Source organism: Denticeps clupeoides, chromosome 1, assembly GCF_900700375.1.
Source record: "Denticeps clupeoides chromosome 1, fDenClu1.1, whole genome shotgun sequence".
Classification (NCBI taxonomy): Eukaryota; Metazoa; Chordata; class Actinopteri; order Clupeiformes; family Denticipitidae; genus Denticeps; species Denticeps clupeoides.
Window position 1 is genome coordinate 37,767,947 of NC_041707.1, and position 20,528 is coordinate 37,788,474.

The 20,528-nt window shown below is 50.5% G+C and overlaps 1 protein-coding gene across 7 annotated transcripts in view; it reads right to left on the reverse strand.

The window, feature by feature from the left end:
- Positions 1-2,580: 2,580 nt before the first annotated feature.
- The window catches only part of exoc6b (exocyst complex component 6B), a 63,319-nt gene continuing 45,371 nt past the window's right edge, over positions 2,581-20,528 (reverse strand). For 2 of the 7 annotated variants that reach the window (XM_028964871.1, XM_028964897.1), the window contains 4 exons: positions 18,763-18,836; positions 6,988-7,100; positions 5,876-5,887; positions 2,581-3,901 (listed from right to left, as the gene is read on the reverse strand). In XM_028964871.1, the coding sequence (XP_028820704.1) occupies positions 3,775-3,901; positions 5,876-5,887; positions 6,988-7,100; positions 18,763-18,836 (326 nt within the window). In that variant the 3' untranslated portion in view covers positions 2,581-3,774. The remainder of the gene's footprint in view (positions 3,902-5,875; positions 5,888-6,987; positions 7,101-18,762; positions 18,837-20,528) is intronic. The other 5 variants (XM_028964753.1, XM_028964879.1, XM_028964888.1 and 2 more) reach the window with 3 other exon arrangements.

Below are 20,528 nucleotides of genomic sequence, written 5' to 3' on the forward strand. Positions count from 1 at the left end.
GATCTTTCATGCCACAATTTTGGTTACAGCGGAAATATAATTTTTTCTGATGTAATAATTTAGAAAGGGTCTTTTTTTATTCTTCGGTGGCCATTCCTTGTACCTTTGTGATTGAATAAACACCAGCAAATACTGATGAATGCGCTGGCAGTTATTCTGCAAAGATGAACTTTTTTTTAAATAGAAAAACAAAACCCTGCAAACCACCTCCAAAACTTCTGGCCAGCTGTGAAGCTTGGCGGAGGGAGTTACGAAGTTATGGAGCAGGACCTGGGCCTTGCACTCTCTGTGGGACCGTTGAAACCATATGATGTTGTATCAAGAAGGCGACTGGGTTCCAGCAGCATCACAACAATCCAAAACACAGAAATAAATCACCAACAGTGATGCTCACGCAGAGGTTCTGTCAAATAAGTGAGAGAAAGTAGTTATTTCACTCGCCTCTGGTGTGGGAAGTGAGCTTCTTACGTGCATCTGGATCCAGTTGAGCTGTTAACATTTGTGCTGATATACAGCACAGGCCAAAAGTTTGGACACACCTCGTACATAACTCCACTTGAGTTCATTCATAGTTTTGGTGCCTTCAGTGAGAATCTACCAATGTAAATGGTCATGAGAATAAAGAAAACACATTGAACGAGAAGGTGTGTCCAAACTTTTGGCCTGTACTGTACTTGCGTCCACTCTGTGCGTTCTAATCTGTATTGTTGCTGGTTCGAATCCCGATCCGCCAAGGTGCCACTGAGGTGCCACTGAGCAAAGCACCGTCCCCACACACTGCTCACCGGGCGCCTGTCATGGCTGCCCACTGCTCACTCAGGGTGATGGGTTAAATGCAGAGGACAAATTTCACTGAGGACACCATATGCTGTGCTGCTGTGTATCACATGTGACAACACATTCAGTTTGTATATTCCTTAACACCAGGGATCAGTGCAGAGGCCGCAAACCAAATATTTGCGGACTTGCTCAATCAACAGGTGCTCGAACGTGGACATCTTGACTGTTGAGTGCAGATCTCCATTCATTTTTGAGTACACGCACAAAAAAAAAACGATTCAAAGAACGGAGGATACAGACCTCCGTAGTACGTACGTACGTAGTTAACAGCAAGTGGAGACAAAGCATCATTAAAGTACAAAAATTAGGCAATTTTTGTCATGCAGATGCGATAAGACCACAAGTTCAAACTTGTACATGAAGAAGTGGGGTGGTAGTAGCCTAGTGGGTAACACAGTCGCCTATGAACCAGAAGACCCGGGTTCAAATCCCACTTACTACCGTTGTGCCCCTGAGCAAGACACTTAACCCTGAGTGTCTCCAGGGGGGGACTGTCCCTGTAACTACTGACTGTAAGTCGCTCTGGATAAGGGTGTTTGATAAATGGCATAAATGTAAATGTAAATGAAGTGGGGCGTAGTGGCCTAGCGGGTAAGGAAGAGGACCCGTAATCGCAAGTATACCGGTTCAAATCCCGAGCCACCAAGGTGCCGCTGAGCAAAGCTCATGCCTGACCACTGCCCACCACGGGTGATGGATTAAAAGCAGAGGACACCGTGTGCTGTGCTGCCGTGTATGACAGTCACTTGCAAGAAGTCATGTCAAGCAGTCAGCGGAATGTTCCAGTTACGTTGGGGGGGGTTATTCTCTAGAAGGGAGTGGTCCCGGCAGCGGCGATGGCAGCGTTCGCCAAGCAGGCAGAACCCTTCCTAATCCCTGTCGAAACCCCGGCTCCGCTCAAGTAACTTCTAAAAGGCTTGTTGTGCCCGCTCCGGTCAAAACACTCAGGCATTGACCACCCATGGAAGGGCCGCGGCGTCACCTCTCAACAATTCGTTTTCGCTCAGTCACACTTCATCAACTCAGCTCATGGTGTAGGGTTAGATGCTTATGCCCTGCCGAAGGGGCGACAAACAGGGGACAGGAGATTACGAGCGAAAGAAACTAAATTGATTTCGAGCCGTCCATACCAACTGAAACCACGAAGAGCCCAAACCAGTTTTCTTCAGCTGAAAAGTTTTTTTTTTTTTTTTTTTAGGTCTGGCACTGATGTTGGACAAGAAGACCTGGCTCTAGCATTTCAGTGGCAGTGGTGGCCTAGTGGTTAAGGAAGCGGGCCCGTACTCAGAAGGTTGCCGGTTCGAATCTCGATCCACTGAGCAAGGCACCGTCCCCACACACTGCTCCCCAGGCGCCTGTCATGGCTGCCCACTGCTCACCAAGGGTGATGGGTTAAATGCAGAGGACATATTTGATATTTTTTTTTACGTGGACTACAACGTTGTGGCTGAGCTGCTTGTTGTTCCTCGTACCAGCAGCAGTTGAAATGTTTCACTAATGGACAATAATGGACTACCGGTGGGGGGAGGAAATCCTGTCACGGTACCACACTGGAATTCACTAAGCTCCTATGAGGACCCTTGGCCATGGAAGTGATTGGATTTTGAGGGATGTCCCAAAATAAAAGTGTACTTAAAAGTGTCCCTTTCAACCCCTGCAGATCTACCTATTGCGATTTGACCGCACAGCCAATCACAAGACGTGAAGACAAGAGTTCAAGGATCCAGTCATGAACACCAGTAAAAGACCAGAAGGCTTTATTTAGGACTTTTGTTCCTGCTTTATTAGTATTGTAAGGTTGTTCATTAGTGGTTTAGCGAGACTGTACACTGCACTTGTCCCTGTTGACAGCATATAAAAATTTTTTACAAAAACACAAACAGAGCAGATCTTGCTGTGTTCACATGGGTATGTCGGACTCGGGCGTACAAAGACACACACAAAAACATTTCACGTCAACACCCCCACCCAACCAGCCCCTAATTCCGCTGCAAGAGAAGACAAAGATCATTAACTTACACTTAGAAATGGAGGCACACAATAACAGCGTGACATCAGCAGTGGTAACAGAACAGAATTACCCAGAAAGACACACACACACACACACACACACACACAACAATCGTTTTCCCATCTCAACATGTGTCACAGCTTCCCTTTTTGTCGTCCTATTTGTATCCCTTAATTCTGAAGAAGATGGGTTCAAATAAACACAGCGGAGAGCGTGTTCAGCCGACGTCGAAGACTCGGGAGGGGCGGGGGGGTGGTGGACATTTTTGTATTTCTCAGAAGCGGACAACGGGCCACCCAAAACCATTACACTTCTTGAACTCCGAAACAAAGTCAAAAATAACATATTGCACCCTCAAATCCAAAAGAGAATGGAGACACTAAAATTACAGAGGAAAACCCATCATTTAAATACTAAACCTTTTTTTTCCTGTACAAAAGCTAAACTACTGCCCAGAGGCACACACACACACACACACACACACACATAAAATGGAAGACACAATCTTTTGCATCCAAAACGTACAGTAACTGCCCACAAGGAAAACTAAGAAGGCCATGGCACTGATCTGCGTTCGGAATTACACTCGCCTCACTAGAGGTCATTTTACACTACACTAGAGGCTACCGTCTGGTCATTTCATGGCAACGGAGTATACGGCACTAGAATCTCAGATAAAATGTGCATCGAAATAAGAAAAAAAAAAAACAGAATGAATCCAACAGCAGCTCGTTGCAAGGCCACTCGCCTGCTCCAACCTGGCAACCACAACGTCGCCCCCGCACTGTTAAGAGTCACCGGGAAGACATTGGGTCACCCCACCTACGGAGCTCGTGCCGCGAAGGTGCCCAGTGCAACACGTGTGGGGTTGACCCGGCGTTGACCCGACCAGTGACGCCCGTCAGCCAATGGGAGGAGCTCGATCAGGACTGGTGGGTGGCGATGAGGTTCCTCAGCTGTTTGACCACCGTGTCGATGAGCTTCTGCTTGTCCCGCTCGTTCTTGCGGAATTGTGCAAACATGTTGTTTTTGCGACTGGTGTCCTTCATCCTGCCGGGAGGAAGAGGAGATGCAAACACAGGCTTAAATGTTTAATTTAACATAACAGTGATTATTTAACTGAAGATACTTATCAGGTCACAGACATTTCATAAATTTGTAAATCCGGTTTTAGATTTTCTAATAATGACATCATCATGAGATATCACCCGACACATAAAATGCTACACTTAAACTAAAACTCATGCAAGGGCTATTTGTTATGTCTTTTTCTTAGTTAAATTAGCAAAACAAATGACCATTTAACCCAAAATATGAACTTATTTTGAGGTGCTCCTGACCTGGTCGTGACCACATAACTGGCACATGACTGGATGGGTGGTGTGTTGGCGTCAGTGGGTGTTTCTTATAATAATAAAATTTTTTTTAAAAAAAATTATATATTTTTTTTTCCGCCCTAAGAGAAGTCACATGGCAGGAAGGCTGTGTGACAGACCCGTCACAGGGAACTGCGTTTCGATAAAGCCTCCTCGCTGCGTGTTGGGGGTTAGGGCCACTGCGGACCTCCAGTGCCGTGGCTTCCCATACTGCCCCTAACCCTTCGTGCCAGACGGTCCCACCGCGCCAGTCTCAGACATGCTATCCCCCCCCAACCCACCCCACAACCGAAGCACTGTCCCGAACCAGCCACTGATCCAGAACAGGGGTTACCACGGCTACCAGCAGTGCTCGCGGTGGACCGTATCGCTGGGATAGGCCAGTACGTGTCCCAGTTTTTGAGGCTGGACAAAATTTGCCCTGGACGGAGGAGAACTTTGCAGTCGGTTGGTTGAACTGAAACAAGCTGAACACTAGCGGTGTTGAAATTAACGGCGTAATCCATGCCTTGCGATGCAGACCTGCCCAATTTCGCATCGATCCAGTGCAGAACAAATCGAATAGTCGATTATATCACAATGACACCGCTTGGTGATGTTCTGGCGGCGGTATAAAACTGTAATTAATAAGTGACTGTGGCCGCCGGGTGGGAGTTTGGCCCCCCCCTCAACGCCATACGCGTTCGACTGCCATTTCACAGTCGTTCGCTTCTTGCTGTTTGACGGTCATTGGGATTTTGGCAGAAATGGACGCCATCAAAACGTAGCGTGCGGCATGCAAAACACGTAGCTGACAACGCTGGTGAAAACGGGCTGGTTCAGACGCCTGTGTGGAGGAGGCCTTTATGCATCTCACTGACGTATTTGAAAGCGTAATGTGAAGTAATGCAGTAGAAATTGATTGATAATCGAATCGTGAGCGCAGTGAAGGTTCACACCTCTACCGATTACATGGACTGAAGTAGAGGAGATGGACCCGTATTACATCACTTGATGGAACCCTTGCCGGTTTCTCTGCCGCACTTAGAAGTGAATGATGATGTTGGTTCCCAGTTTCCCGTGTTTTGGCACTGGCAAGTTCCATGGTGGATGTTCAGGATTTGTTACCTGTTACTATTTACTGTACTTTTGGTTGCAAAGTCGCCCTCGGAGGCCCCTTGAGGAAAAAGATCTTCTGCATGCGAGCGACGTGGACACAGAATATGGCTTATTTGTGTAGTGGGGCAAGTATTTCAATCTGTAATAATCTAAATACACACACACACACAGACACACACAGACAGATTTATCTGGAGCTCAGTTTCCACATGGATCACCACGGACACGGAACAGTGTTGTGAAAGCGTTGTGATAGTGATCAGCGCTTCACTGCGGCCGCCGGGCCCTTATCGCCTCATCGCACACCACTTTATGTGCTGGGTGTCCTTGTGTAAGGGATGCGAAGACAAAGCGCCACTTTGATACCGCGTGGATCCAGCCTCCACACCAGTCAACACTTCACATGCACGGCGATGCATGCAGAACATACAGAAACTATGACACAAACACACACACACACACACACACACACACACACAGTCAGAGCACCAGATAGAAAACACAAACAGAAACGAGCTCCGGGACCCCAAAACCAAACCAAAGTACTTACGCGCGAGAGATCCTGCACCCAGTGGGGAAACACAGCACAAGATCAGAGGGGAGAAGGGTGTCAGACAAAGATGGCGTGTATCCATGTCTGTGTCTCAGTATTTGATGGCGCTAAGAAGAACGTCGTGTGACCTTATGGTTTACGAATTCAATTCGGTCACGTACAAATCACTAGTGAGCGCCCCCCCCCGTAGAATGTTCCATTTGCCTGGTGTGGAACATTGAAACTCACACACCTAGACAGCGCGCATACATGCTGGACCCCGCAGGCGCAAACGTACTTTGAGCCGCCACACTCGGAGGTCGGCGAAAGACGTCACCCCACCCCACGTTCGCCACGATCAGCCATCAACCACAGTTTAAAAATACCCATTGTTTGCTGGCAGACTGAAAGGAGTCATTTGCATACGAAACCACAGTGGCAGCATGTTCAGAGGTAGGTTGACTGTACGGTGGATACGACGCACCACCAAAACAGAACGGCGTAGAAAAATTGTTCAGTCCCTCCTCCCGCATAAACCGGCCATTCAGCATGTACTGCATATATGTACAGCATATCCTGAGCGAGGGAGAGAGGAATGGGATTATTTGTCTGTCAATTTTTGTTCTTCTCTCATTCATTTAGGCTTGTGTAGACCTAAATTTAAGGAAAACGTGCACAGACTCTGACATTCTAATGGCAAAACGCGGAATTGTTGCGGGACTAATTGTTGATTAGTGGTGCAGCCATCTTGGATGTTGTCAATTGGGGTCAATTGGGGTAGCGTTGTCCCGTGGTGGCATAGCGGTTAGGGAAGCGAACCGTCAATCGTAAGGTTGCCGGTTCGAGCCCCGAGCCGCCAAGGAGCCACTGAGCAAAGTACCGTCCCCACACGCTGCTCCCTGAGCGAACAAGACCGCACGAATTTCCGACTGATGCGTTCCCACGGAGCACGCCATGTGGCAGTAGTAAGAGGGGTGGAGATCCTCTGGTTCACAGGCAACTTTGCATTACAGGGTTGCACTGGCACACCTACTTCAACTGTGCTGATGGCTAAAATGTGTGTGGTGTTGTTTAAATGTTAATGTGTGTGTGTGTGTGTGTTTTCGGAAGTGCGTGTGCGCTACACTCACTTCTCCAGCAGGGCCAGCGCAGTGTGAGGGTTGACCCTCAGGTATTTGCAGGTTGGCCGTCCGTAGTCTGCTAAGTAGGTCGACCAGTCCCACTGAGTGAAGAGATCCAACAGCTGGAGGCAGATGGAGGGAGATCGAGAGAGAGAGAGGGAAGGGGGGGGTCGAGAGACAGTTTCATCAGGTTCAGGTTCAAGTTCAGTTCAACGTCGTTCGTGGCGCTGCGCTCAATAAAGTTACATAAGACAGGGGCCCCCACTTCAAATGAGATTACCTGAGGAAGCCAGAGAAGGAAGACAAGGTAAAGTGAAGTGTGTGTGTGTGTGTGTGTGTACACCTCAAATAAGAAACACTTATAATGACCTGGTTACAACCTGCAGCTGATCTATGCCTGATGCAGCCTGCTGAGCTTCAATGAAACCAGCGACCCATGTCAAACAGCAGAGGCACACACACACACACACACACACACACACACACTGTGCCACTTGCTTCATTGAAATGTTCTGGCCTGCTATATTACAGAAACCATGTATTCATTCTTCAGTCAGACCTGTTTATGTGTGTGTGTGTGTGTGTGTGTGTGTGTGTGTGTGTGTGTGTGTGTGTGTTGAGACTGACAGCTCAGGAAGTACCATCAACAACCTTTCGCTCACCTCTTTATGTCTCTCCCTCTCTCTCTCTCTCTCGCTCGCACGCACGCACACACACAACATGGTAGATAAGCACCTGTCACTGCTAGCAGAGGATTTGCATGGTCATCGCAGCACCATTTCTCTTTCTTCTCCCCTCCCCTGCCCTCCAGCACAGTGTGTTCACTTTGCAAAAAACAGATTAAGCAAAAAAAAAAAAAAAAAAAAAAAAGGTCGAGATGGGGGACACTCTCATCCTCACTCACTCACTCACTCACACACACACACACACACACACACATACACACACACACACACAGGCATGCGTCCCACTACAAGTGTCACACGCGCCCATGACCTCCAATTCACCCTCCACTCCCCAACCCTCCTTCACCTCCACGTGAACTTCCACTCTGTCTCTCTCCCTCGCTCACCTCTCAGTGACCCCCACCCCCGTGTTATGGTCCTCTCTCTCTCTCCCATTCGCTGAGCAAACAGAGGGGCACGCAGAGAGAGGGCGGTGTGTGTGTGTGTGTGTGTTGGGGGGGTCTTATGCATATTATTACTTCCCGTCATTCTTCCAAAAAGAAAAAATGATGGAGGGCGTGCAAAATAACAATAAAAAAAAAAAAAGATAAATAAATTACGCTGCATGCTGAGGCATCTCTCTCTCTCGCTATCTCCATCTGTGAGAGTGTCTGTTGACTCGATCAGGAGCCCCTAATGGCTTTTGTAACTGTGGTATTTATTTGTTTGGAACGGCCAGAGCAGTAGATTGTGGGCAAATGATCTTCACACACACATATATGTTAAATTTCATATATGTGTGTGTGTGTGTATATATATATATATATTTCAGGGACATTTTTGTCTGGCTTAACACAGAGCTGGAAACACGATCAGCTAATTGTGCCCTGACAAAATAAACCTACTTACACTTACGAGGCAGAAAAACGGGATTAATCCAGCAGCCGGGGTTACATAACGGCCACAGATTCGATAAGAAAACAACAAAAGCAGACGGGATTTACATCATGGACTAATGTCACGGTCCCGCACATCATTTATCTCTGCGCCTCACCCCTGGCCTTTCTCGAGGCGCAGGGAATAACGGAACTGTGCCGCTTAGAGCAGTTGCAGGGATGCATTAAGAAAACCAGGGACGGTCCCATTGGTCCCGGCAACAATCCTCTTAAATGGTGCAGTGGTGGCCTAGCGGTTAAGGAAGCGGCCCCGTAATCAGAAGGTTGCCGGTTCGAAACCCGATCTGCCAAGGTGCTACTGAGGTGCCACTGAGAAAAGCACCGTCCCCGCACACTGCTTCCCGGGCGCCTGTCATGGCTGCCCACTGCTCACTCAGGGTGATGGGTTAAATGCAGAGGACAAATTTCACTGTGTGCACCGTGTACTGTGCTGCAGTGTATCACAAATGAGTTACAAAAAACCTCGACAGTTCATTCTTGCTCCTGCAGCTTCGTCCAGCTTCAGAAGGTTTGCACTCCATCCTGACCTCAGTGAAGGTGAGAAAGATTATCCAGGTACAGTCAGCAAAACACACACATTCTTTGTCAGATTTTGAAAAATCTGGGTTCCCGGCATTCAGCACAAGTGCTCAGGACGCACCTTTCCCAGAGCCTTGTTAACCCTGGGGATTTTCCAGAACATTCTATAAGGACGATGGGGAGGGGGGGCTGTGTTCTGACATCTGCTAATCTTATCGGGGCCCTGACCTCCAGGGACGGCCACACCAGCGACGGTGAGAGATCGGTGGAGGAAAAGGAGCTAGAAGGCAACTGGGGGCACTTAGCGGCGCTATCTCAAGACTACCGGCCTGTCAGACTCCAGCAGAGAGCAGAGATGGAAAGGAAGAAGGGGAAGGAGGAAGGAAGGAGAGATGGACGGGGGGGGCGAGTGGAGGCGTCACTCAGCAGGGGCGGCGGAGATAAATGCTATCTGCGGCCAGTTGTGGAGCAAGGCGACTCCTCGCCGGCTCCTGCCGTTTGTCAGCCAACAGGGAGCGACCTCTGAAAGGGGCGGGGGGTCAGGGGTTATCTGCGGGGGTTATCTAATCTCAGGGCGTCTCAAAGCTCCTGTTTCCTAGTCGCTCGCATGCAAGCTCCAGAAGGGTTGAAGAATCCATAAAAAAAAAAAAAAAGCCAGAGTGAAAGTGAAGAACATGCGGCCATTGTTCCTCCACTTGAAGGGAAGATCAAGGTAAACCCGTAGGGTTTAGGGTCAAGGTAAACTGAAAGTGGGGCAGTGCTGGCCTAGCGGTTAAGGAAGCGGCCCCGTAATCAGAAGGTTGCCGGTTCGAATCCCGATCCGCCAAGGTGCCACCGAGCAAAGCACCGTCCCCACACACTGCTCCCCGGGCGCCTGTCATGGCTGCCCACTGCTCACTCAGGGTGATGGGTTAAATGCAGAGGACAAATTTCACTGTGTGCACTGTGTGCTGTGCTGCTGTGTATCACATGTGACAATCACTTCACTTTAAAGTTTAAAAGTTGGCATGAGGCCGTAAACGTGTCCCGACGTGCTGACCGGGGGAATGGAGTCTGGTTCGCTCCGAGGTCCGACCAGTCACACGCAAGAATCTTCCCCTAACCGGATAGAGGAGGCGGCGTTGCACCACCTCACCGAGGTCAAAGACAGGAATCCCGCAGCAGGAAGCATCTAGTGCTTCGAGGAAGCCGCGTGAGCCACGTTAAACGCCGAGTCCCAGCCGAGCGTAAATCACGCAGAGCATCGGTGACGTGCCCGGCTGACAACACAAAGGGCCGAATGTCAAAACTCCCTGACGAACGGTGCCAAAAACAATTCCGCGTACTTTCCCCTTATCTGAACATTAGGGACATTAAAAAAAAAAAAAAAAAAACAATGAATTAAGCAAACGGTGACATGTGAAACAAAAACGAAAGTGAAGTGGAGCAGCCAGGCTGGATTCGGCTGTCCTTTGTCTGAACTTCTGGTGGCCGTTGGGGCAGGAAGCGGTCCCGAGGTCGCGGCGGGTTCAAGATGATGTGCTGGACAGGGACCCTCGAGCCGCGCGGCGCGCAGCGGCTCATTGTTCTGTTATCGCCCGGCCCCCCGACGTTCCCGCTGCGAGCACATGGCCGGGGGCCATCTTCCCGAGGCGCTAACGCTAACGCTAACCTCCCGCTCACCTTCCTGTCCGCCCGCGGCCGCCGCGGCTCTGGTGGTCTCGACAGCCCAGCGGCGCAGGAACAGCAGCGGAAGCCGGCGCGGCTCTGTAACCGACACGGATGTGATTTCTGACGCCGCGTAACCGAGTCGGGCCCGAGCTGCTACCGCTGGATGCGAAGCGGCACCTGATACAAGCGGAACGAAAACGGCGGGGTGATGGGGGACGCGGGGTTTGTTTTTTTTTTTTTTTTACAACGTACACTGGCACAAAACGACCAGGACGAGGGCGTGTAGACGATACATAGCTGGATTACAGTAACACGGCGCAGCGTTGAGGTCGCGTATCGGCGTCCTGCCAGATGACCGTCAGATGGAATCGGTGGAATTCCCTCCTGCGCAGGTCCGCTGGAAATTCAATTACGGCCAATTAAAACAAGTTGTTCCACGATAACACGATACACGCCGCCATTTTCTTTGTCACACACAGAGCGCAACCTTTCGCACCGGCCACATCAGATAAGGTTTCTTCCTCCCCCCCCCCAACCGGATTACGGAGCATGAACTCGGATACGCCGCGCGCAGCGGGGTCAGCGAAGGGCCGGCGACAGCGAGTTCAGCCCCGCTCGCCGTCACCACGGCGTGAAAACAGAACGCGTCAACAAAACCTGAGCAGTCGGGGGGGGGGGGGGGTACAGGGGTCACGGCTGAACCCCTGGCTGCATTCAGATGGGCCCCGGCCAAACGGGCCGCCGCAGCCAGGTGAGGCTTCGCGGGACGGTTCCCGGCGCGTTTGGGGTCCGGGTGAGAGCTCGCCCCCTCAGGGTCCTGCCAGCGATCACAATGAGCACAATGAGGGGGAGCGAGAGGGATTTGGGCTTATCGTCCGCCCGGCTCCGAGGAAGCGAGAGCAGGGTCGGCCGGAGGCCACTCGGCTGCCTCGCTCGCTCGCTCCCTCCCTCCCTCCGTTCTTTCTAGGACGGGAAGACGGAGCGGGCGGCTGGGGAAAGTGATTACACCTGGTCTGGGTTCTGGCTGTTAAGCGGAGGAAGGTCAGCCAGCGTGCACGGGGGCCAGAGCGAGTTCACAGCCCCCCGCACGTCACACGCGCCTGCCCTCCCCTTGGCTCTTCTCATCAGTCTTTGGCCCGAGTAGCCGTCTGAGGTCCTTTAGCCCAGAAACAACGCACACTTGAGGTCCACGCGTACCAGTGGGCAGTGGGGGCCTAGCGGTTAAGGAAGTGGCCCCGAAATCAGAAGGTTGCCGGTTCGAATCCCGATCCGCCAAGGTGCCACTGACGTGCCACTGAGCAAAGCACCGTCCCCACACACTGCTCCCCGGGCGCCTGTCATGGCTGCCCACTGCTCACTCAGGGTGATGGGCTAAATGCAGAGGACAAATTTCACTGTGTGCACCGTGTGCTGTGCTGCTGTGTATCACATGTGACAATCACTCACTTCACTTTTTACCCACGCAAGGCAACCGCATCAAGGCCCGGGATGATAAGTCATACACTTGCAGGGCCAAGTGTGTGCACCCACGGACTTGAGCTTAGACCATAAAGGAAATGGCACAGTGACGCATGCGCAGAGAACCAGGCCGGCCCTACAGCAGCCCGGACCCTCAGTTGGTGCCACAGAACACATGGCTTTCATAAGGGTTTCATTAAACCCGGTGAGCCAAATTCAACTGGGTAAATGAAATGAATCTAAAGACCTCATCTGCTGCTGCCCCGAGTCAATGGACGTGGGGCCGCCGTGGAGATCAAGGAGGGTCCAGGGCGCTTGAGGTTCGCATGTCCTGCTTATCGACAGATAAAGGCAAAACAAAGGCCCGCGTAGAGCCCGAGGGTCAAAGCAAGAGTTATCTCGGAAGAGGGAAACCATAGGAAAGAGAGAGGGAGGAAAAAGGGGTCAAAGCAAAAACTGGGTTATGGTTCAACAGGTCTACAAAATGTCCTGTCCAGAGAGAGGACGAATGTGAATAGGTAAAAAAATACAAACTTCAGAACTTCATCTGACTTATCCAACTGCTTTCAAATGAACGGTGGCAAGAAGAACTAGACCAACTCACTGCTATGAACACAGAATGTTCCCTTTGAGGAAAACAGGGGCGCAATGACCTCTGTACCGGGACATGGAAAATAAGAACCAGGCTGGTAGAGGGGACACGTAGGAGATGAATCAGGGGAGAACCCAGGAGATCCTCTGGGGCTCAACCAGCATAAGCATGAGGCTTCCCTCATTTCTGTAGGAGAAAGACTGAACAGCTAATATGGTGCGTGCACAATGACGAGATGAACGGAGCTCGTAGCTCGTAGATAGAACCATTCAACTGCTGGTCACATGTGGCAAGTGACACATAAAATGTTGGTTTGCCATAGACAGTTGTGACCTTCGCATGCAAGGGGTCCGACTGTGTGGAAAAGTCTGGAAAAGCAGTGTTTGTTTTCTACATCGGACATATAACAGGGATTAGTTTAAAGACAGTGGGTGGGCCTAACAGTCATTATCGCTGACCTATGTTGCGGTGAATAAGGAATATGCATGAGTACCTCTGTACCTTCTTACTATAGGTTTACCAACATTTAATGTTTAACATCACTTAACGTGCGGACCCGTAATCAGAAGGTTGCCGGTTTGAATCCCAAGCCGCCAATGTGCCACTGAGCAAAGCACCGTCCCCACACGCTGCTCCCCGGGCGCCGGTCATGGTGCCCACTGCTCACCAAGGGCGATGGTTAAAAGCACTCACAAAATGAATCAAAAGTGCCTTTAACAGTGTGGTTTCGGAAAATGTGACATATTCTGCTCCTCTTCAGCCCTTATTACACCTCGCACTGCACCTCGTTTACTCCGAGCCTCCAGTACTGCTCGCCTGGTCCCTCCATCTCTGAAGGTAAAAGGAAAACGTTCATCTAGACTCTTCTCCGTCTTGGCCCCTCGGTGGAGGAATGAACTTCCCCTCGAGGTCAGAACAGCTCAGTCACTGACCACTTTCAAACGGCAGCTCAAGACCTTCCTCTTTAGAGAATATTTAGATGAACTTGTAACCTTCTTCTTGTCTGACTTGTGCATAGAATCTACAACAGAGTGAATAAAAATATTGTATTCATAGTTGGGGGTCCTAGTGAACCAGAATTGATCACTTCATCGATGGTAACATGGAAGCGCGTTGTAAGTCGCTCTGGATAAGGGCGTCTGCCAAACGCCGTAAATATAAATGTAAATGTCAACAAAGTTAAGAGAGCGAGAGCGCAACACTTATTTCCAGGCTCAGCGACACACTCCAGTGGTCCGCAGTGGGTGGGGGGGGGGGGGGGGGGGGGGGGGTCACTCACTTCGCCCTGCCACACACCGCTCACACCACATGAATATGCCCTACGATCAGTAGAACAGTGCAGCGTCGGCAGAGGTGTGCGCATTGGTCCCTCCATTACACGCACATGCGTTTGATTTAAAAAAACGTCTTACGAGGCGGAAGAGTTCCCGGGCGCGGGGGGATTTGCCAGGGAGGGGACGTCAGTTTATTTTCCAGGACTCATCCTCGGTGCAGACACAAGCAAGAAAAAAAACAGAACACCACACACACACACACACCATGCGCTGAGGGGGCTCAATCAGACAGTGACACCGTGAAAGAGATGTCAGCCCCCCGGCCCTATGGTCTAAACGCCCCTACTGACTGCATACAAGAGGGCATCACACTCCGGGCTAAAGAGCAGTGACAGCGCTTAAATGAGCCTTTCACACACACTGTCTCTGTCTCTCTCTCCTCTCTCTCTCTCACACAGACACACACATCTTCACACAGAGTAGCCCAGAAGACAAGGCTGACCATGAACCTGTCAGGCGGTCCGGCACTGGAAGAAAGGCTGAAATTGGGGAGAGAGAGAGAGAGAGAGATGGAGGTCTCGTTTCCAACGGGCCTGATGCTTCTTCTTCTTCCTCATCATCTCATTTCAGCCTTTACTTCCTTCACGTCCTCGATAGGCACGTCACTTTCATACAGGGAAGTCAGTGAGTGAAGACTCGTCCTTTTTTTTTGGCCTCTTTTTAATTTTCCCAGGAAGTTTGGGAAAATGGACACGAGGTGACAAGTCCAAGCACTTTCTTTATGTCCAGACGTCTTGCACATCATGCCGGCAAAAGTAAAACCAGTTCACCCTGCTGACAACATGCTAAACAGAGCAGTCCCAAACCATCAGTCTCACTTTTTCTTTCGTGCTGAATGAAACAAGGTGAGGCAGAGACGTGTGTGTGTGTGTGTGTGTGTGACCCCCAACTCCGTGCTTGGAAACTAGCGTTTGGAAAAGATAGAAAAATAAATAAAAATCAATGCATGCAGTGTGTCACACAAAAGCAAGTATTTTTGAAATTATTTTATTGCATCTGTCCTTGGGACACCCCCGGAGATCTGGCACTTTAAAACAATGTAAAAGTAGTCAGCTTGTATAACGGTGTAAATTTCAAATGTGTACACAAATGCGAGGGGTGAGAGACACGGTAGTGTGCTACAATTCTTAAAAGTAGCCTTCTAAATTCTGTAAAACAGGGAGAAACAGGGATAACTTAACACAAACGCATAAATGTCAGCACTTAGATTTTTATAACGGGACAAGCCAAACATGCCATTTATTTCACTAAGAAAAGCGAACACCGCCTAATAACACCTTTCAAGGTTTTCGTAACGTCACGCCTTTGAATCATTACAAAAGACGGGACTTAGTGGTCCAGTGAAGACATTCTTTGTGTTAGTTGCTGATGTTGAAAAGCCGTAAATGCATTTTGAAGGGATTAATACAAATAATACAAATTGCACCGTAATATTGGCACGTTGTGGATGGGGTTTTTTTTGTGCTAAACTTGTAAACATGGAGGCCGTCCTACACAAGCATCAACAAAACTGCACGCTTCCAAAGGATGCTGGAACATGCTGACACAGGTCCTGTGGAAACGCCCAAGGAGCGACTTACAGGAAACATTAAAAAAACGAAAGCACGCTGATGCATTCGTCCACGTCCCTCAAGGGCGTGTGATCGAGTCAATAAGCAACCTCATGAGCCCCCTCCACCTCGACCAATTTATCAGTGCTTCCTGGCTCCTGCCAATGCCACGAGTCATAAATCACATCCTCCAATGGCAAGAGCCATGAGACCTCAGGGGGACGAGTGACAGAGAAAGACAAGCCAGGGCTAGGCAGTAACATGGGCCAAAAAAGAAAGAAAAATATGATTTTAACGGCTGCTTATTCCGTCAGAGCTTCCTGTTTCCCTCAACCAGACATTTTGAATGAAAAAAGAACCATGAACGTCACCAGTCAGGATCTAAGGATCCTGACGGTCCTGACTGTTCCGTTCAGTCCAAGAGTTTTAGGGCAGCCTAGCCCAGTTTGCCACCACCTGAAGGAATGGGGGGGGGGGGGGGGGGGGGGGGGTCATGGTGCCGACCCAAAGATCCCTAAGCTAGGCCCAATGCAGTCCTACAGGAGGTCTACAGAGTTGCCGCATGGACCTTTAGAAGTTCACGGTAGATTCCAGCGCGGCTAACAGGCTCCACTGCAGCCAAGCAGAGCAGAGACCAATCGAACTCTGGCACTCCTCACTCCACTCTGAAGAGGTGTTATTCCTCCAGAGCCATCCTCCCAATGGCCGTTAATAAGAGTCAGACGTCGAATTGGGGTTCCAGCTCACAAAGCTGTGCAAACAAGGCCAAGGAGCAGGGGACCGTCTGCTTTTTACGACCCCCCCCAACCTTCCACCTTTGACTTTATTTAAGTGACACTCGATACGACCCGACAGGCTTTTAGTCCAGAACTGTACTCCAATTAGAAGGGGTCCAACTGAAGAGCTACATAAATGCCAACAAATGTCGAAAAAAAGAGAGAGTTTCCTGTGCCAACATGAAAACATTTTCCAGATTCCCTGACACTTTAGAAACGCTCCCTCTCCATGGGCAGGTATTTCCAGGGGGGAGGAGATCAACGAACCTGCCCCCCCCCCCTCGCACCCCAGAATCCCTGTACTCCCGAGTCGACGCCCGCTTCCTGCAGCGTTCGACATTTCATCTCCCAGAGTCCCACTGAAACGAGGGGATTGGAATGTGCTTGTTGTGTTTTAATTTTTTTATATATATATATATATATATAAAAAAAAAAAAAAAAAAACGTGAAACGTGAGGGACTGTGAAGCGGAGAGAGACCGTGGAGCAAAGTCGAGGCGGCCATACCAGACCGCGGCGAGCGCACGCAGAGTTTAGTAGGGCAAAGATTACAGGTAGGGGAGGGAGAGGGGAAAAAAAAGAGTTGTTCACCCAATGCACACGCCGCGGGGATGGCGGGGGAGGCGGAGGAGATGCTTGGAAAGAGCTTCTCTCCTCTGGAACGTTTCGCAGGAGGAATCCTGCGACAAAATGCCACAGGAATGTGGCCCCGTGCCAGCTTTCACCAGAGGGCCGCGTGCTGCGGCCCGACGGTCAAGGAATGACAACTGCGCCACGTCCGCTTCCAGGGCAAAGTGGTAGAACGCTGTCTCAGGACAGGGGAGACCTGGGTCGCACCGGTCTTCTCTGAACAGTACATTACAAGATGGCGAAGCTTCAGAGGACTAGCGCTCCGTGGACAAGTGCTTGCAGGTGCACGTGTCCCTCCATTCCCGTCTTCCAGGCCACCAATGCGACGTCAACGAACTCTCGTCCGTTTTTGAACGTGCTGGACGTCTAGAGTGTCTCATCTGAAGCTTGCTGGATACCCAGCGGTGAGCCATGGAACGCACCTACTGAGCGCTAAGGCCTGACACACCAGCCCCCTTCATTCAGGAATAATGCTCTCGTCGCTTCCGGGCTTCCCTGTTGTCTTGTCTGCGGAATGTGTGACCCCCCCGGCTCCATCCCAGGACCCGGGAAGGCTGGAGCACGAATAGGCCCATCAGGGTGATTTATCGGGCCCATTCAGAACCGGCCGTGGTGGGGTCCACCCGGGTCAACGGCATGGTTCTGACTGTGGCCCTCATCACAGCAAACACATGAAAGAGTTTGTTATGGGGTGGGGGAGACAAGAGGCAGAGGGGGCTACATACGAACCGCTCCCCACGCCCCAAGTCCCTTTGATATTATAATATTCATAAAAACCAAAGGAAATGGACAAAGAGCCAGAGATGGTCCTTCAATGGCCGCTTCCAATCAAGAAAAGGCCGAAAAATACATTCGAGGGAACAATTTCTCTCTCTGTCTCGCTCTTTTGCAGAAAACAAAGCAAAACCACACAAGTTCCTTCAGTGAAGTCAGGTTAAGAAGAAGGAGGGAAAAACAACAAAAAAAGAAAAAGCCACACGGAAAACAAGTGGCACTGCATCATGGTGTCAGCTCGGACAAAACGGGATTGTTTTAGTGGAAGAAAGAGCCATCCGTCACTGTCTGTCAGCTCATTCATCCATGCCTCCTCCTGGATGCAGCCCATTCGTCTTCGCCTCTCAGCCACTGACACTCCACTCAGGTTGGCCACTTCAGCCCGTGGGGAGGGGGGCCGATGTTATGTTTTCCCATCCGTTTCGAGGCGCTTGTGCCCTCTCTCACAGAGACACACACACATTCGGATATGACATTCGTTCACTCGCCTGCGATGTCGGTGGAGTGTGACGCTGCCATGACGGCCATCTAAGTCATCGAAGGACCATCTCTTGAGGAGGACATTTCACACAAGCACACGTAGCCCGAGCCTTCGGAAGGCCGGAACCGTAGAGACAAAACGTGGAGGTGAGATAGTGAAAGGCAAGGATAGAAAAAGAAAAAGGAAAAAAATGGTATAAAACCAGGCACTGGGTTCGTGGTTTAGGGGGTGAAGGAACTGGTGGGTTTTGGTGGGGCGGGTGCTGGGGGTATGCTGCAAGGGGTAAACAGGAGCAAACAGAAGAAAGGGGGGAAGGAAGAATGAAAGAAAGAAAGAAAGAAAGAAAGAAAAAGGGGGTAAAAAAAAAAAAAAAAAAAAAACCAAAAAAACAAAGACCTACTTGTCTCAAGTCGATGAAGGCAAGCAGCAGTGTGTCTCCCTGGAAGCCCGGCACTGGGCCCGCCCTGGCAAACCCTGTGGGAAAGAGAGAGGGATAAAGAGAGGGCCGAATTGGCCATGGAGCGGGAGATTGGCAGACGGATGACAGCCGGGACAAGGGGAGGACAGGGGGAGGTTCGGGATGGGGGGTTTGAAGGGTGGGAGTGAGGTGCAGAGTCTTTGGAGGTTGCAGCGTGGGATGGAGGCATTGGGGAGACGGGGGGTGTGGGCCAGGGAGGTGGAAGTGCCGATGGTGGTGGTGGCGATGGAGGGGAAAAAAAAAAAAAAAAAAGAGAGTCACGTCTGTCCATGGGCCTTTGTTGGGTCCATCCAAAAGAGGCAAAAGTACGACATTTAAAAAGAAAAGGGGGAAGGGGGAGCTTGAAAAAAAAAAAAAATCATCGAATCCCCATTACTTATCCCCTCCTTCTGATGTGACAGGGCAGGGCGGAGAGAGGTGAAGTTTGGGGACACAAGGCACTCTCCAGCTCCATTCCCATGGGGCTGGTCGTGCAGCGCCGTAACAGAACAAGGAGAAGGTGGCACCGAAATGTGGGGGGGTGGGGGGGGGGGGGGGGGGGTGAGTGGGAAGTGGGGTCTGGATGTTGGATGCGAGACTCTTTCTAACCCCGTCTTTCGGAAGGGTCCCCGTAAACAAGGACGTTTTTTGCCCCTTGTGAAAAAAGGGGAACATTTTGACACGCAGGGACAAAAACGCGCCAAACAAGGCGAGATCCCTTTCGCCCCTGGACGTGGCGCGCCTTTCTCTACTCTCCTGGCGGATTACACGCCTGCCATCCTTATTCCTGACCCCAAGGGGGCTGTGCCAGTACCCCCCGCTTTCTTGTCCGTTCATCCTGTAAGCCCCCCACCCAACCCCGACACAGTAAACCATCGTACCCCCATGGTTTTACACCTCGGGGCCCCGAAGGGGCAGATGGCAGCCGGGTTCACGTGACGCGTGTGTCAGATCGCATCACGTCAAATTCAATAAAACCCCGCGCACGCACAATAACGGGTCTCATTCACCCCAAAGCTGCGGCCCGTTCCCAAGCACTTGTCAAAATGTCACGCCGAACACCTTGCCCTCTCGAAACCATGAGACTGACTTTTGGGAACTCTCTCATTCGCCGGAGAGTTCTACAGAAGCAGGGGGATTAGCGTAGGTGGGACAAGGGAACTGACTGCAAAATTGGTGAAAAAGGGGTGAAGAAGAGCACACCCTGTGGTCACCAAAGCTAACAGCAGTTCCTTTTGACACCTCATGAGGAGTTCGAACCAGCAGTTCGTGCTTCGTTTCAGAGAACCCCCAAAAATTTTTATTTGACAAGCTCCAGACATTACAACTCCTGCTATACTGGTCAATGAGATTTTGGCTGTGACACAGCACCCCTAGTGGCCATGCTAGGGAGCACATCGTACAATAATTCTGCACTGTACTGCTCTGAAATGAACAGGTTCCTATGCCATACCATAATGCTGACCATGGCCCCATGACCCCTGGGCCATGGCGTGGCAGTGAGGTTTGGGAACTCTGTTAGCGTGAAGGGGCTTTAGGTGCTTAGGGAGGCTCTTGAAGATGGACCATGGGGGAAAAAAAAAAAAAAAAAAAAGTCAAACCAAGCATCACAGCCCTCCCTAGATCAAGAACGATACATCAACTCTTTATTTCACTCCAGTCTCACGGGAATAAAGGGCGGAGGATTCCAAACATGATTCTATACGGGC